The sequence below is a fragment of the Oncorhynchus mykiss genome, chromosome 8 (genome assembly GCF_013265735.2).
Source record: "Oncorhynchus mykiss isolate Arlee chromosome 8, USDA_OmykA_1.1, whole genome shotgun sequence".
NCBI classification, from domain to species: Eukaryota; Metazoa; Chordata; class Actinopteri; order Salmoniformes; family Salmonidae; genus Oncorhynchus; species Oncorhynchus mykiss.
In genome coordinates, this window is record NC_048572.1 from 2,117,955 (window position 1) to 2,136,805 (window position 18,851).

General features: G+C 43.4%; 1 protein-coding gene across 6 annotated transcripts in view; it reads right to left on the minus strand.

Moving 5' to 3' along the window:
- LOC110531067 (DNA (cytosine-5)-methyltransferase 3A) overlaps nt 1–18,851 on the minus strand; it is a 90,848-nt gene that overhangs the window by 7,895 nt on the left and 64,102 nt on the right. For all 6 annotated transcript variants that reach the window (XM_036984550.1, XM_036984549.1, XM_036984548.1 and 3 more), the window contains 8 exons: nt 15,887–16,070; nt 11,163–11,247; nt 10,881–11,026; nt 9,683–9,773; nt 9,459–9,607; nt 7,041–7,126; nt 6,897–6,966; nt 4,114–4,232 (listed from right to left, as the gene is read on the minus strand). In XM_036984550.1, the coding sequence (XP_036840445.1) occupies nt 4,114–4,232; nt 6,897–6,966; nt 7,041–7,126; nt 9,459–9,607; nt 9,683–9,773; nt 10,881–11,026; nt 11,163–11,247; nt 15,887–16,070 (930 nt within the window). The remainder of the gene's footprint in view (nt 1–4,113; nt 4,233–6,896; nt 6,967–7,040; nt 7,127–9,458; nt 9,608–9,682; nt 9,774–10,880; nt 11,027–11,162; nt 11,248–15,886; nt 16,071–18,851) is intronic.

Consider the following 18,851-nt stretch of genomic DNA (forward strand, 5'->3'; position numbering starts at 1 on the left):
GGTTACCTCTCCATCTCAGTATAGTTAGGTCAGGAGTTACCTCTCCATCTCAATATAGTTTGGTCAGGGGTTACCTTTCCTTCTCAGTATAGTTAGGTCAGGGGTCAGAGGTTACCTCTCCATCTCAGTATAGTTAGGTCAGGGGTTACCTCTCCATTTCAGTATAGTTAGGTCAGGGGTCAGGGGTTACCTCACCATCTCAGTTTAGTTAGGTTAGGGGTAAGGGGTTACCTCACCATCTCAGTATAGTTAGGTCAGGGGTCAGGGGTTACCGCTCCATCTCAGTATAGATAGGTTGGGGTTCAGGGGTAACCTCTCCATCTCAGTATAGTTAGGTCAGGGGTCAGGAGATACCTTTCCATCTCAGGATAGTTTGGTTAGGGGTCAGGGGTTACCTTTCAATCTCAGTATAGTTAGGTCAGGGGTCAGGGGTTACCTCTCCATCTCAGTATAGTTTGGTCAGGGGTCAGGGGTTACCTCACCATCTCAGTATAGTTAGGTCAGGGGTCAGGGGTTACCGCTCCATCTCAGTATAGATAGGTTGGGGTTCTGGGGTAACCTCTCCATCTCAGTATAGTTAGGTCAGGGGTGAGGAGATACCTTTCCATCTCAGGATAGTTTGGTTAGGGGTCAGGGGTTACCTTTCAATCTCAGTATAGTTAGGTCAGGGGTCAGAGGTTATCTCTCCATCTCAGTATAGTTAGGTCAGGGGTCAGCGGTTACCTCTCCATCTCAGTACAGTTAGTTTGGGGGTCAAGGCTTACCTCTCCATCTCAGTACAGTTAGTTTGGGGGTCAAGGCTTACCTCTCCATCTCAGTATAGTTAGGTCAGGGGTCAGGGGATACCTCACCATCTCAGTTTAGTTAGGTTAGGGGTCAGTGGTTACCTCACCATCTCAGTATAGTTAGGTCAGGGATCTGGGGTTACCTTTCAATCTCAGTATAGTTAGGTCAGGGGTCAGGGGTTACCTCTCCATCTCAGTATAGTTTGGTTAGGGGTCAAGGGTTACCTCTCCATCTCAGTATAGTTAGGTTAGGGGTCAGAAGTTACCTTTCCATCTCAGTATTTTGTTAGATTAGGGGTCAAGAGTTACCTTTCCATCTCAGTAGAGTTAGGTCAGGGGTCAGGGGTTACCTCTCCATCTCAGTATAGTTTGGTCAGGGGTCAGGGGTTACCTCACCATCTCAGTATAGTTAGGTCAGGGGTCAGGGGTTACCGCTCCATCTCAGTATAGATAGGTTGGGGTTCTGGGGTAACCTCTCCATCTCAGTATAGTTAGGTCAGGGGTGAGGAGATACCTTTCCATCTCAGGATAGTTTGGTTAGGGGTCAGGGGTTACCTTTCAATCTCAGTATAGTTAGGTCAGGGGTCAGGGGTTACCTCACCATCTCAGTACAGTTAGGTTAGGGGTCAGGGGTTACCTTTCCATCTCAGTAGAGCTAGGTTAGGGGTCAGGGGTTACCTCTCCATCTCAGGATTTTGTTAGATTAGGGGTCAAGGATTACCTCTCCATCTCAGTATATTTAGGTTAAGTTAGGTTAGGGGTCAGGGGTTAGCTCTCCATCTCAGTATAGTTAGATCAGGGGTCAAGGGTTACCTTTCCATCTCAGTATAGTTTGGTTAGGGGTCAGGGGTTACCTTTCCATCTCAGGATAGTTAGGTCAGGGGTCATGGGTTACCTCTCCATCTCAGTATAGTTAGGTCAGGAGTTACCTCTCCATCTCAATATAGTTTGGTCAGGGGTTACCTTTCCTTCTCAGTATAGTTAGGTCAGGGGTCAGAGGTTACCTCTCCATCTCAGTATAGTTAGGTCAGGGGTTACCTCTCCATTTCAGTATAGTTAGGTCAGGGGTCAGGGGTTACCTCACCATCTCAGTTTAGTTAGGTTAGGGGTAAGGGGTTACCTCACCATCTCAGTATAGTTAGGTCAGGGGTCAGGGGTTACCGCTCCATCTCAGTATAGATAGGTTGGGGTTCAGGGGTAACCTCTCCATCTCAGTATAGTTAGGTCAGGGGTCAGGAGATACCTTTCCATCTCAGGATAGTTTGGTTAGGGGTCAGGGGTTACCTTTCAATCTCAGTATAGTTAGGTCAGGGGTCAGGGGTTACCTCTCCATCTCAGTATAGTTTGGTCAGGGGTCAGGGGTTACCTCACCATCTCAGTATAGTTAGGTCAGGGGTTACCGCTCCATCTCAGTATAGATAGGTTGGGGTTCTGGGGTAACCTCTCCATCTCAGTATAGTTAGGTCAGGGGTGAGGAGATACCTTTCCATCTCAGGAGAGTTTGGTTAGGGGTCAGGGGTTACCTTTCAATCTCAGTATAGTTAGGTCAGGGGTCAGAGGTTATCTCTCCATCTCAGTATAGTTAGGTCAGGGGTCAGCGGTTACCTCTCCATCTCAGTACAGTTAGTTTGGGGGTCAAGGCTTACCTCTCCATCTCAGTACAGTTAGTTTGGGGGTCAAGGCTTACCTCTCCATCTCAGTATAGTTAGGTCAGGGGTCAGGGGATACCTCACCATCTCAGTTTAGTTAGGTTAGGGGTCAGTGGTTACCTCACCATCTCAGTATAGTTAGGTCAGGGATCTGGGGTTACCTTTCAATCTCAGTATAGTTAGGTCAGGGGTCAGGGGTTACCTCTCCATCTCAGTATAGTTTGGTTAGGGGTCAAGGGTTACCTCTCCATCTCAGTATAGTTAGGTTAGGGGTCAGAAGTTACCTTTCCATCTCAGTATTTTGTTAGATTAGGGGTCAAGAGTTACCTTTCCATCTCAGTAGAGCTATGTTAGGGGTCAGGGGTTACCTTTCCATCTCAGTAGAGCTAGGTTAGGGGTCAGGGGTTACCTCTCCATCTCAGTATTTTGTTAGATTAGGGGTCAAGGGTTACCTCTCCATCTCAGTATTTTGTTAGATTAGGGGTCAGGGGTTACCGCTCCATCTCAGTATTTTGTTAGATTAGGGGTCAAGGGTTACCTTTCAATCTCAGTATAGTTAGGTCAGGAGTTACCTCCCCATCTCAGTATTTTGTTAGATTAGGGGTCAGGGGTTACCTCTCCATCTCAGTATTTTGTTAGATTAGGGGTCAAGGGTTACCTTTCCATCTCAGTAGAGCTAGGTTAGGGGTCAGGTGTTACCTCTCCATCTCAGTATTTTGTTAGATTAGGGGTCAGGGGTTACCTCTCCATTTCAGTATAGTTAGGTCAGGGGTCAGGGGTTACCTCATCATCTCAGTTTAGTTAGGTTAGGGGTCAGGGGTTACCTCACCATCTCAGTATAGTTAGGTCAGGGGTCAGGGGTTACCGCTCCATCTCAGTATAGATAGGTTGGGGTTCAGGGGTAACCTCTACATCTCAGTATAGTTAGGTCAGGGGTCAGGAGATACCTTTCCATCTCAGGATAGTTTGGTTAGGGGTCAGGGGTTACCTTTCAATCTCAGTATAGTTAGGTCAGGCGTTATCTCTCCATCTCAGTATTTTGTTAGATTAGGGGTCAAGGGTTACCTTTCCATCTCAGTAGAGCTAGGTTAGGGGTCAGGGCTTACCTCTCCATCTTAGTATTTTGTTAGATTAGGGGTCAAGGGTTACCTCTCCATCTCAGTATAGTTAGGTTAAGTTAGGTTAGGGGTCAGGGGTTAGCTCTTCATCTCAGTATAGTTAGATCAGGGGTCAAGGGTTACCTTTCCATCTCAGTATAGTTAGGTCAGGGGTCATGAGTTACCTCTCCATCTCAGTATAGTTAGGTCAGGAGTTATCTCTCCGTCTCAGTATAGTTTGGTCAGGGGTTACCTTTCCTTCTCAGTATAGTTAGGTCAGGGGTCAGGGTTACCTTTCCATCTCAGTATTTTGTTAGATTAGGGGTCAAGGGTTACCTCTCCATCTCAGTAGAGTTTGGTTAGGGGTCAGGGGTTACCTCTCCATCTCAGCATAGTTAGGTCAGCGGTCAGGGGTTACCGCTCCATCTCAGTATAGTTTCGTTAGGGGTCTGGGGTTACCTTTCCATCTCAATATAGTTAGGTCAAGGGTCAGGGGTTACCTCTCCATCTCAGTATAGTTTGGTTAGGGGTCAGGGGTTACCTTTCCATCTCAATATAGTTAGGTCAGGGGTCAGGGGTTACCTCTCCATCTCAGTACACCAGAGTATGTCCTCCTTGTTGTCCATGTAAACAGGGAAGTGTTGATCCTTCCCCTGCTTCACTGAGTTAGAACGCGTTGTTATTGTACGCACCTTCCCAAACTACAACAGATAAATATAGGGTTCTGTTCAGGAGGGGACCCACACTCAATTTTACCTGTCCCAAATATAACCCAAAGAACAGAAATAGGACAGCACTACAGTGAATAAATGTATTGCCTCATGAACGTTAGGGGTATGAGCCCTTCTTCAATGGCTATCACTGTCACAACAACCAGACCTCACAGGTGGGCATCATGAAATATTCCCAGTCAGTACTGGCCCAATCATGGGATCCCAGCAGAGAGAGCTGTGGGGGAAACATGGCAATCAAATAAAGATCTACTGAACAAAAATATTAACACAACATGTCAATACATTTTTTCTGAATTACAGTTGATATGAGGAAATCAGTCAATTGAAATAAAATCATTAGGCCCTAATCTATGGATTTCACATGACTGGGAATACAGATATGCATCTGTTGGTCACATACATTTAAAAACTAAATGGGCCTCACAATGGGTCTCAGGATCTCGTCACTGTATTTCTGTGCATTCAATTGCCATCGATAAAATGCAATTGTGTTCGTTGTCCGTCCATGACTGTTCATGCCATAACACCACCGCCACCATAGGGCACCCTGTTCACAACGTTGACATCAATCAGCAAACCGCTCACCCACACAACGCAAAACACATGTTCTGCGGTTGTGAGGCTGGTTGGACGTACTACCAAATTCTCTCAAACGATGTTGGAGGCGGTTTATGATAGAGAAATGAACATTAAATTATCTGGCAACCGCTCCGGTGGACATTCCTGCAGTCAGCAAGCCAGTTGCACCTTCCCTCAAAACTTGAGACATCTGTGGCATTGTGTTGTGTGACAAAACTACACATTTTAGAGTGGCAAAATACAGGGGGTACTGGTACAGAGTCAATGTGGAGACTATATACAGGGGGTACTGGTACAGAGTTAATGTGGAGACTATATACAGGGGGCACTGGTACAGAGTCAATGTGGAGACTATATACAGGGGGTACTGGTACAGAGTCAATGTGGAGGCTATATACAGGGGGTACCGGTACAGAGTCAATATGCGGGGGCACCAGTGTCGAGGTAATTGAGGTAATATGTACATGTAGGTAGAGTTATTAAAGTGACTATCCATAGATAATAACAGAGTAGCAGCAGTGCAGAAGAGGGTGCGGGGGGGTAATACAAATAGTCTGGGTGGCCATTTGATTAGATGTTCAGGGGTCTTACGGCCCGGGGTTAGAAGCTGTTTAGAAGCCTCTTGGACCTAGACTTGGTGCTCCGGTACCGCTTGCCATGCGGTAGCAGAGAGAACAGTCTATGACTAGGGTGGCTGGAGTCCATGACAATTTTTAGGGCCTTCCTCTGACACCGCCTGGTATAGGTCCTGGATGGCAGGAAGCTTAGCCCAGGTGATGTACAGGGCCGTATGCACTACCCTCTGTAGAGCCTTGTGGTCAGAGGCCGAGCAGTTGCCACACCAGGCACTGATGAAACCCGTTAGGATGCTCTTGATGCCTGGCAACAGGTGATTTACCATCATGATTTTGGCGGTTGAAATACCTGGTAACAGGTGATTTTTCATCATGGTTGTTGAAATACCTGGTAACAGGTGATTTTTCATCATGGTTGTTGAAATACCTGGTAACAGGTGATTTTTCATCATGGTTGTTGAAATACCTGGTAACAGGTGATTTTTCATCATGGTTGTTGAAATACCTGGTAACAGGTGATTTTTCATCATGGTTGTTGAAATACCTGGTAACGGGTGATTTTTCATGATGGTTGTTGAAATACCTGGTAACAGGTGATTCTTCATCATGGTTGTTGAAATACCTGGTAACAGGTGATTTTTCATCATGGTTGTGAATGGAGCTCTTATGCTCACATATCCTTGTCTTGACGTTTGGTCTTACGTGCATAATAAAAGTTCCAGGAACACTACAGGAGATATACAACATTTTGGGGAACGTCCTATCCTGTTTCAGCATGACAATGCCCCCGTGCACAAAGCGAGGTCCATACAGAAACTATTTGTTGAGATTGGTGTGATTGGTGTGGAAGAACTTGACTGGCCTGAACAGAGACCTGACCTCAACCCTATTGAACACCTTTGGGATGAATTGGAACGCCGACTGTGAGCCAGGCCTAATCGGCCAACATCAGTGCCCTACCTAACTAATGCTCTTGTGGCTGAATGGAAGCAAGTCCCCGCAGCAATGTCCCAACATCTAGTGGAAAGCCTTCCCAGAAGAGTGGATGCTGTTATAGCAGCAAAGGGGGGACCAACTCCATATTAACTCCATATTAATGACTTTGTTTTTAGAATGAGATGTTCGACGAGCAAGTGTACACATACTTTTGGTCATGTAGTGTATGATCGACCTTGAAATAGGACCGTAGGTTTTTTGTAGTAGGTTCTAAATAGGCCAAACATTTAGGTAATTACATCATAATGTAATGCAATTGTGTGTCTGTATTAGACTGTCACCTCCACAGCTCTCTCTGTTGGGATCTCTTGATGATACTTACAGGGAATTTAGAATCATGCCACCTGTGTAGTATAGTTGTTGTGACGTTGATTGCAATTGCCTTGCATGCTAAAGAAGGGCTCGTACCGGAAACGTTCGTGCAGCAATACGAGATTATTCACTGGAGTCCTATTTCTGTTCATACACACAGACGCGTTACCTTGGCTGTGCGTCCGTGCTCCAGACAGTCTTGTAGTTCCAATCTATCATTCACCATGGCTGTGAGAGGACTGGACATAGACATGATTACTGTTACACTGCTCTTTCATCATTATTCTGGTTATTCTGATTCAGTGTGTCTTACCGCCCCATGCCCGGCAGGTTTCCCCAAAAGTATCTGGCGCGGTGAGCAGCAGACACTTCTTTGGCATCGATCATCACTGGGTTACACTGGAAAACACACACAGTTAGACAGTAATGTCCTCAGCAACACTCCACAGACAACAATGAATACATTATATACCTCTCATGGCCAAATGGGGGCAGCAACGCCCCACAGACGTCAATGATGTCGCTCTTGTTGCTGGTGATTCTCAGATCCACCTCTACGTAGACGACACCATTCTGTATACTTCTGGCCCTTCTTTGGACACCTTGTTAACTAACCTCCAGATGTGCTTCAATGCCATACAACTCTCCTTCCGTGGCCTCCAACTGCTCTTAAATGCAAGTAAAACTAAATGCATGCTCTTCAACCGATGGCTGCCCGCACCTGCCCGCCCGTCCAGCATCACTACTCTGGATGGTTCTGACTTAGAATATGTGGACAACTACAAATACCTAGGTGTCTGGTTAGACTGTAAACTCTCCTTCCAGACTCACATTAACCTGTTGTGACTAGGGGGCAGTATTTTCATTTTTGGGAAAAAAACGTTCCCGTGGTAAACGGGATATTTTGTCAGGACAAGATGCTAGAATATGCATATAATTGACAGCTTAGGATAGAAAACACTCTAATGTTTCCAAAACTGTAAAAATATTGTCTGTGAGTATAACAGAACTGATGTTGCAATCCAATCCGGAAGTGCCCCATGTTTTGAAAGCGCTGCATTCCAATGTGTCCCTATTGAGCAGTGAATGGGCTATCAACCAGATTACTCTTTTTCCGTATTCCCGAAGGTGTCTACAGCATTGTGACGTAGTTTTACGCATTTATGTTGAAGAATACCCGTAAGCGGCTACATTGCGCAAGTGGTCACCTGATGCTGCCAGAGAGATTCTCGCGTAAAATACAGAGGTAGCCATTACTCCAATCGGTCCTACTGAAAAACGAATTGTCCCGATGGATATATTATCGAATAGATATTTGAAAAACACCCTGAGGATTGATTATAAACAACGTTTGCCATGTTTCTGTCGATATTATGGAGCTAATTTGGAATATTTTTAGCCGTTTTCGTGACTGCAATTTCCGGGCGATTTCTCAGACAAACGTGAAGAACAAACGGAGCTATTTCGCCTACAAAAATAATATTTTTGGAAAAAAGGAACATTTGCTATCTAACTGGGAGTCTCGTGAGTGAAAACATCCAAAGCTCATCAAAGGTAAACTATATAATTTCATTGCTTTTCTGATTTCCGTGACCAAGTTACCTGCTGCTAGCTGGACAAAATGCTATGTCTAGCTTTGGCTGTAAAGCATATTTTGAACATCTGAGATGACAGGGTGATTAACAAAAGGCTAAGCTGTGTCTCAATATATTTCATTTGTGATTTTCATGAATAGGAATATTTTCTAGGGATATTTATGTCCGTTGCGTTATACTAAATTAGTGCCAGGCGATGATTACGCTCCCGCATGCGGGATGGGGAGTCACTAGAGTCACTACTACATCTCCAATCCAAAATTAAATCTAGAATCGGCTTCCTATTTTGCAACAAAGAATCCTTCACTCATACTGCCAAACATACCCTCGTAAACTGACCATCCTACCGATCCTTGACTTCGGGGATGTCATTTACAAAATAGCCTCCAACACTCTACTCAACAAATTGGATGAAAGTCTATCACAGTGCCATCCGTTTTGTCACCAAAGCCCCATATACTACCCACCACTGCGACCTGTACACTCTCGTTGGCTGGCCCTTACTTCATACTCGTCGCCAAACCCACTGGCTCCAGGTCATCTACAAGTCTTTGCTAGGTAAAGCCCTGCCTTATATCAGTTCACTGGTCACCATAGCAGCACCCACGCGCTCCAGCAGGTATATCTCTCTGGTCACCCCCAAAGCCAATTCCTCCTTTTCTTCCAGTTCTCTGCTGCCAATGACTGGAACGAACTGCAAAAATCACTGAAGCTGGAGACTCATATTTCCCTCACTAGCTTCAAGCACCAGCTGTCAGAGCAGCTCACAGATCATTGCACCTGTACATAGCCCATCTGTAAATAGCCCATCCAACTACCTCTTCCCATACTGTATTTATTTATTTTGCTTCTTTGCACCCAGGTATCTCTACTTGCTCATTCATCTTCTGTTAATTGATTTGCTAATTGAGTGACTATCAGTGACTGACATAAAAAGAGAAAAACTGCTAATGCACAACCACATTTATTCTATTGATTGATGCAACAGTAAGTTCAGACCCCGACTGAGTTATTCTTTGGTGGGAGAGGGGGGGATTGATCTGAAGGCCGCATATCACCATATCACCAGTTGCCCATCCCTGCTCTAGAGCAAATGCACAATCAACATTAATGTGTGTGCGTGCATGTGTGTGTACCTCGAGGAATCGTGAGATGTCTCTCTTGTCGCTGATCCCCATGGCAACGACGTTCTCAAAGAGCCAGAAGAATGGTCGGTGGTCGTCTGGTTTGGGACGGGCCTCGTGGAGCAGCCGGTAAAACTCAAAGAACAGCCGTCCAGTACCCTCTGTGGGGTGGACACAGACTTTATTATGAGGGACATTTCACAGGAAGATACTGAAGTAATGTGAGACACACCCACCGAAGAGTCCCTTCCTGGCGGGGTTGACGATGGACAGATCATTACAGGGACTTCCTCCAATCACCAGGTCAAACGGACCCCAGTCCTGGATCTACAGACAGAAAGTATGGTGTTAAGTCAGTAGCTTAGTCTGAACCAGACCACAGGACACTAGTCTGTGTCCTGTTTCTGTAGTGAGACAGCTTGATGTACAGGACACCCCCTGGACATGACACTAGCTACCTCCTGTTTCCATAGTGAGAATGTAAAGATGGTGCCAGAGGGGATGGCTGCCGTTTTATTGACTCTTAACCAACCGTGCTCTTTTGTTTGTTTTTCCGCATTATTTGTAATTTATTTTGTACATAATGTTGCTGCTACCATCTCTTATGACCAAAAATAGTTTCTGGAAATCACAAGATTACTCACCTTGGACTGAAAGAAGAATTTATCTTTAATGAGTCGGACAAGAATAACATACAGCTGGCGGGTTTTACACTGTATCGGCAGGATAGAACAGCAGCCTCTGGTAAGACAAGGGGTGACGGTCTATGTATATTTGTAAACAACAGCTGGTGCACGATATCTAAGGAAGTCTCAAGGTTTTGCTCACCTGAGGTAGAGTATCTCATGATAAGCTGTAGACCACACTATTTACCTAGAGAGTTTTCATCTGTATTTTTCGCAGCTGTTCACATACCACCTCAGTCAGAGGCTGGCACTAAAACCGCACCAAATGAGCTGTATTCCGCCATAAGCAAAGAGGAAAACGCTCATCCAGAGGCGGCACTCCTAGTGGCCGGGGTCTTTAATACAGGGAAACTTAAATCCGTTTTACCTGATTTCTACCAGCATGTTAAATGTGCAACCAGAGGGGAAAAAAAACTCTAGACAACCTTTACTCCACACACAGAGACGCATACAAAGCTCTCTCACCCTCCATTTGGAAAATCTGACCATAATTATATCCCCCTGATTCCTGCTTACAAGCAAAAATTAAAGCAGGAAGCACCAGTTACTCTGTCAATAAAAAAGTGGTCAGATGAAGCAGAGGAGGAAAGAGGAGGGAAGAGGTGGAGGAGGGGAGGAGAGGAAAAGAGGAGGAAAGAGGAGGAGAAGAGGAAGTTGGAAGAAGAGGAGAGAAGTGGCATAGGAGAGGAGAAGAGGAGGAGGGAAGGAAAGGAGGAGAGCAGAAGAGGAGAGAAGAGAGAAGACTCACGTGTTTGCGCGTGACGTTGCGTACGTCTCCAACATACATGATGGAACCATGGTGACGTACGATCCCCACGGTGATAGAATCCTCACACACCTCTGAAGCCACGTACCTGTCCACCTGAATACCTAGGTCCCTGAGCACCAACAGACCTACACACACACACACACACAGATACATTAAAGACACATATTCATATATAAAAAAAAATATATATTTTTTTTTAAATACACAAAAACATACCACACACACACACACACACACACACACACACACTGGTGTTCTGACCTGTGGCGATACCGTCGAACAGAGAGAGGACTCTGATTGGCTGTCTCCTCTCAGCTGCTACAGGAGGGTACAACCTGGCTGCCTCCTAGAAGAGGTTTGAGAGGGGGGAAGGATTCAATGTCATCCTTGTGATCCTCAGCCATAAAACATTTAGAGATGTTTACATGTTTTAATGTGTTGGTCTAAAGCAGGGGTATCAAACTGGTTCCCCGTTCCACATAACTGGTTCCCCGTTCCACATAACTGAACACATAACTGGTTCCCTGTTCCACATAACTGGTTCCCCGTTCCACGCACACCTTACTCAACTATGCAACTAATCAGCAAGTGTGCCAGGTAGTTGTTGGAAACCATATTTATGAAACTACTCGCTAATTCACAGGAGAGCCATTTGAAAGTAAAGTTTTTTTATCAGAAATGCCTTCTGGAACATGTGAACTTTTGTGTGTTTTAATAACAGACTTGAATGCCATCTGTAAATACAATTGTTAAATTATGAACCTAGTTGATTTAGCCACCGAAAAAGTCAGCAACCTTCCCACTAGCAATGATTGGCTGAGATAATGAGTGGGCTGGACATGCCGAGAGATGAGTTCGGATTGGTCTGCCATATAGCATGCTTCTGTCTATTTGAGTTGGTCAGCATGTGTAGGTAATCCTGTCTAACGCAGCTTTTTAAAAATGTATTGTGTAGTAAAACTTAACAGAAGACTCCAGTATGCAAGTATCCATTTCAATAGAATGTCACTGCAACAAGTGTTTGAGAACACTCTTGTCTGACTGTGCCAGAATGAAGAATAACTGATGAATTTACGAACACTCAACACCCGTTGAATATGGCCGGTGTCAGTAAACGTCGGCATAAAAGCTAATTAATAAAAGTTAATAAATTAATAAATAAATAATTAATAAATTGTTGCCGGGATCACAGTTACAGTCACCAACGCCCTGGATAACATGAAAACAGCCAACCCGGTCTCCTAGGGTGAGTAACATGATCAGAGTTTGGGTGGGGGGCTAAAGTTTAAGATTATTCTTATGGCATTGCACACGATCAGTGTGAACCAGAGTGACTTGACACAACGGGCCAAGCAAACTGTACAAACAGAAAATAGGTCATCCTGTCTAACGCTGCTTAAAAAAAATTGATTGCTTAGTAGAACTGCAGAAGTGTTGCTCTCCACTTTTAGAGTGTGAGGAAATGGAGAAAACACCTGCTTCAAACTAAGGGCAACCATGGCAACCGTGACAGAGAGGGAGAAGTGTACACCCATGAATACGGGTAAAATAGTTTAGATAGCTACATTTTCAGATATGACACGTTTCTAATTTTGTCAGAAAGTCATTTTCATTTAAAGATAAAGTGTACTGTTAGCTAGCTAGATAACGTTAGCTGATTGGCTAGCTAGCTAACATTACGTGGATGATCTGTGTAGTAATATTATTCGTACCTCAGAGCCATTTCCTTGGCTAGTTATAGCCTAATGTTAGCTGTCTAACATTGAACCTGGTTGGTTGGCTACCTGCAGATTCACGCTTTTTAAATATTTTTTATTTATTTAACCTTTATTCAATTTAGGCAAGCCAGTTAAGAATACATTCTTATTACAATGACGGCCTACCAACAGGCAAAAATCCTCCTGCGTGGACGATGGCTGGGATTGAAAATAAAACAATAAAACACACACATTGAGACAACACAACACAACACTACATAAAGAGAGATCTAAGACAATAACACAGCATGCTAGCAACACAATATGGCAGCAGCACAACATAGTAGCAGCACAAAACATGGTACAAACATTATTTGGCACAGACAACAGCAAAAAGGGCAAGAAGGTAGAGACAACAATACATCACAAAAAGCAGCCACAACTGTCAATCCATGATTGAGTCTTTGAATGAAGAGATTGATATAAAACTGTCCAGTTCGAGTGTTTGTTCCAGCTTGTTCCAGTCGCTAGCTGCAGCGAACTGAAAAGAGGAGCGACCCAGAGATGTGATGCTTTGGGGACCTTTGACAAAATGTGACTGGAAGAACAGGCGTTATACAGTTGAAGTCGGAAGTTTACATACACCTTCGCGAAATACATTTAAACTCAGTTTTTGACAATTCCTGACATTTAATCCTAGTAAAAATTCCCTGTCTTAGGTCAGTTAGGATCACCACTTTATTTTAAGAATGTGAAATGTCAGAATAATAGTAGAGAGAATGAAATATTTCAGCTTTTATTTCTTTCATCACATTCCCAGTTGGTCAGAAGTTTATATAAACTCAATTAGTATTTGATAACATTGCCTTTAAATTATTTAACTTGGATCAAACATTTTGGGTAGCCTTCCACAAGCTTCCCATAATAATTTGGGTGAATTGTGGCCCATTCCTCCTGACAGAGCTGGTGTAACTGAGTCAGGTTTGTAGGCCTCTTTGCTCGCACACACTTTTTCAGTTTTGCCCACAAATTTGCTATAGGCCACTCCAATACCTTGCCTTTGTTGTCCTTAAGCCATTTTGCCAAAACATTGGAAGTATGCTTGGGGTCATTGTCCATTTGAAAGACCCATTTGCGACTAAGATTTTACTTCCTGACTGATGTATTGAGATGTTGCTTCAATATATCCACATAATTTTACTGCCTCGTGATCTATTTTGTGAAGTGCACCAGTCCCTCCTGCAGCAAAACACCCCCACAACATGATGCTGCCACCCACGTGCTTCACGGTTGGGATGGTGTTCTTTGGCTTGCAAGCCTCCCCCTTTTTCCTCCAAACATAAAAATGGTCATTATGACCAAATAGGTTTATTTTTAATTCATCAGACAAGAGGATATTTCTCCAAAAAGTATGATCTTTGTCCACATGTGCAGTTGCAAACCATAGTCTGGCTTTTTTATGGCGGTTTTGGAGCAGTGGCTTCTTCCTTGGTGAGCGGCCTTTCAGGTTATGTCGATATAGGACTCATTTTACTGTGGATATAGATACTTTTGTACCTGTTTCCTCCAGCATATTCACAAGGTCCTTTGCGATTGTTCTGGGATTGATTTGCACTTTTCGCACCAAAGTACGCTCATCTCTAGGAGACAGAACACGTCTCCTTCCTAAGCAGTATGACGGCTGCGTGGTCCCATGGTGTTTATACTTGCGTGCTATTGTTTGACTCAATTGATGTCAATTAGCCTATCAGAAGCTTCTAAAGCCATGACATAATTTTCTGGAATTTTCAAAGCTGTTTAAAGGCACAGTCAGCTTAGTGTATGTAAACTTCTGACCCACTGGAATTGTGATACAGTGAATTATAAGTGAAATAATCTGTCTGTAAACAATTGTTGGAAAAATGTCTCGTGTCATATACAAAGAAGATGTCCTAACCGACTTGCCAAAACTATAGTTTGTTAACAAGAAATTTGTGGAGTGGTTGAAAAATGACTTTTAATGACTCCAACCTAAGTGTATGTAAACTTCCAACTTCATCTGTATGTGGAGGATGAGGGCTGCAGTAGGTATCTCAGATAGGAGGGAGTGAGGACTAAGAGGGTTTTATAAATAAGCATCAACTAGTGATGCTTGCAACAGGTATACAGAGATGACCAGTTTACAGCGCATAGAGTGCAGTGATGTGTCCAATAAGGAGCATTGGTGGCAAATCTGATGGCCGAATGGTAAAGCACATCTAGCAGCTCGAGAGCACCCCTACCTGCCAATTTATAAATTACGTCTCCGTAATCTAGCATGGGTAGGAGGGTCATCTGAATCAAGGTTAGTTTGGCAGCTGGGGTGAAAGATGAGTGATTACGATAGAGGGAACCAAGTCTAGATTTAACCGTAGCTAGCTAGCTACATGTCATAACAAAAGACTCCACTATGCAAGTATCCATTTCAATAGAATATGAATGATGTCACTGCGACAGCTACTGGCTATCTACTCTGATTTCAGAGCACTCTCGTCTGTGTGTCAGAGCGCAGAATAAATGTTGAATTTACAAACGCTCAACACCTGTTGAATATGGCCGGTGTCAGTAAAAGTTGGCAAAAAAGCGTTTGTTGCCAGCAGCACAGTTGTATTCACCAACACTCTGGATAACATAAAAACAACTTAACCAGCTCTGCTAGGGCGAATAAAATGGTCAGAGTGAGCTGTTCTCTCATTTCTGTCTGGAAGTAGCTAGCAAGCTATCAAACGTTAGCCAGTTAGCTTGGGTACTTGACTGCAGTTGTTAGGACAGAACGCTCGGATCAACCCTTAAAGGGCTGGGTGGGGCTAAAGCTTAAGAGGGTGTGAACAATGCTGAATGGGTGTAGACAAAGAAGAGTTCTCCAGTAGGCACCAAAACATTCAAAGGCAATTTTCTCAAAAATGAGGTTACAAGTTTATCAACGTTCAAAGCAGAATTAATTTCCCATTGTTCCTCAACTGTAGTGTATGATATACCCTTTTCTAGCTCTGAGACTCTACTTTCATCCAATGTAAAACAAAAACTGTTGCTAAATAAGACCGAATCGAGCTGATCGGTCACATATGTGGAACGAGGGGGACCAGTTATGTGGAACGGGGGACCAGTTATGTGGAACGGGGGACCAGTTATGTGGAACAGGGAACCAGTTATGTGTTCAGTTATGTGGAACGGGGAACCAGTTATGTGGAACGGGGGACCAGTTTGATACCCCTGCTTTAGACCAACACATTAAAACATGTAAACATCTCTACGTGACCTTTGACTTACAAATTCCTGTTCATGGTTGTTAGCGAAGAACACCTGTAGTCGTGACGGCCAGTCGTCGCGTCGTCGTAGTAACCCGTGTGTGTTGTGTGTTTCACACATGTAGCAGTTCCAGGGGTCCTCTCTGATCGCAGCTGACGCCGAACCCAAACCCACCAAAAGATCCACACACTCCACACAGAAACACCTAAACACACACACATGCACACAGACATCATAAAATGCAAGAATAGGAAATAGTCCTAGAGACAACAGAACTAGAATCTACAACAGAGAGGTATATTTTCTGGATGACCTAAATATTAACTGGCATTCATCAAGCCCTCAAGAAAAAGTTTCAAACAGTAACCAGTGCCTAAACCCTGGTTAAGGATATCAGTTAACCTACCAGTGTAGTTACAAACAGCACAAGAATGAAATCATCAACATGTATTGATCACATCTTTACTAAAGCGGCACATATTTCGCCTCAAGGCAGTATCCAAATCCATAGGATGTAGTGTTCACAGTATAGTAGCCATATCTATGAAAACCAAAGTTCCAAAGGCTGGGCCTATAATATTGGGTATAAGAGGTCATACATTACATTTTATAGTAATTCATATGTTGATGATGTAAAGAATATTTGTTATTCCAGTTACTAATAATCACTATGAAAATGTAAAAACTGTTAAATAAAAAAAATGTGACTAATTTCAGTAACCTAGGTGCATGTAGTGCACTACTTCACAGGAAAGACATTTGAACGTAAACTTTTATTTATTTATTTATCAATCAATATGTAAACTTTTTTTTAAATAATCTAAATGCTTTTTTTGGCGGAAATGCATTCTGGAAAATGTGAACTTTCATGTGCCTTAATAACAAACTTGTACGCCATCTGTAAATACGAATAAAATTGTTAAACTACAAGCCTAGTTGGTTTAGCCACAGAAAAAGTCAGGAACCTTCCCGCTAGCCATGATTGGCTGAGATAATGAGATAGATGAGTTCTGATTGGTCTGCCATGTAGCCTTCTGTCTCTAATATGAGCTGCTCAGTATGTGTAGGTAATCCTTTCTAACGCAGCTGTTTGAAAGACGTAGTAGAACTGAAAAGGTGTTGCTCTCCACTTTCTGGAAGACCGAGTTTTGAAATCAGTGGAATTAGAGAATGATAGCTAAGGAAATGGAGAAAATTCTGGCGTTTGATTGCAAATATGCAGACGGAGTCGAAAAGAGGCTGTTAAATCAAATTTTATTTGTATGAAACACCTGTCTCCATCTTACATCTTAAATCCCAGGCAACCATGACAGAGAGGGAGAAGCATCCATTCATGTATAAGGGTAACTTTATTTTATCTTTATTTAACTAAGCAAGTCAGTTAAGAACAAATCTTATTTTCAATGACGGCCTAGGAACAGTGGGTTAACTGCCTGTTCAGGGGCAGAACGACAGGTTTGAACTTGCAACCTTCCGGTTACTAGTCCAACGCTCTAACCACTAGTCTACCCTGCCGCCCCAAGATAAGATAGTCTAGCTAGCTACATTTCCAAAGTTACACGTTTCTAATTTTGTCAGAAAGCGTACCGTTAGCTAGTTAGTTAACGTAAACTGGCAGGCTCGCTAGCTGTGTGTATGATCAGTGTATATTATTCATATCTCAGAGCCATTTGCATTGCTAGTTATAGCCTAATGTTAACTAGCTAGCTAACATTGAATTGAACCTGTTTGGTTAGCTACCTGCAGATTCATGCAGGGTAGTAAAATTATGAGTTGGGATTATGGTTCATTGTTTAGCTAGCTACGTGTCTAAAAAAATACTCCACTATGCAAGTAACCATTTCCATAGACTGTTCATGATGTCACTACTCCAATTTCAGAACACTCGTCTGAGGGTGCCAGAGCACAGAATAACTGACAAATTTACAAACGCTCAACACCCCTTGAATATGGCCGGTTGGCAACAAAAAAAAGCATAATTTAAAAAGTTGGTAAAAAAAAGCGCACTTAAATTGTTGCTAGCAGCACTGTTGCAGTCACCAAAAACAGCCTAACCAGCTCTGCTAGGGTGAGTAAAATGGTCAGTGAGCTGTTCCCTCATTTTTGTGTGGAAGTAGCTAGCAAGCTAGCCAATGTTAGCCAGTTAGCTTGGTGCTTGACTGCTGTTGTGAGGTCAGGGCGTCCAGTGTGCGCTCAAATCAAATCAAATCAAATCAAATCAAATTTTATTTGTCACATACACATGGTTAGCAGATGTTAATGCAAGTGTTGCGAAATGCTTGTGCTTCTAGTTCCGACAATGCAGTAATAACCAACAAGTAATCTAACTAACAATTCCAAAACTACTGTCTTGTACACAGTGTGAGGGGATAAAGAATATGTACATAAGGATATATGAATGAGTGATGGTACAGAGCAGCATAGTCAAGATACAGTAGATGGTATCGAGTACAGTATATACATATGAGATGAGTATGTAAACAAAGTGGCATAGTTAAAGTGGCTAGTGATACATGTATTACATAAGGATACAGTCGATGATATAGAGTACAGTATATACGTATGCATATGAGATGAATAATGTAGGGTAAGTAACATTATATAAGGTAGCATTGTTTAAAGTGGCTAGTGATATATTTACATCATTTCCCATCAATTCCCATTATTAAAGTGGCTGGAGTTGAGTCAGTGTCAGTGTGTTGGCAGCAGCCACTCAATGTTAGTGGTGGCTGTTTAACAGTCTGATGGCCTTGAGATAGAAGCTGTTTTTCAGTCTCTCGGTCCCAGCTTTGATGCACCTGTACTGAGCTCGCCTTCTGGATGATAGCGGGGTGAACAGGCAGTGGCTCGGGTGGTTGATGTCCTTGATGATCTTTATGGCCTTCCTGTGACATCGGGTGGTGTAGGTGTCCTGGAGGGCAGGTAGTTTGCCCCCGGTGATGCGTTGTGCAGACCTCACTACCCTCTGGAGAGCCTTACGGTTGAG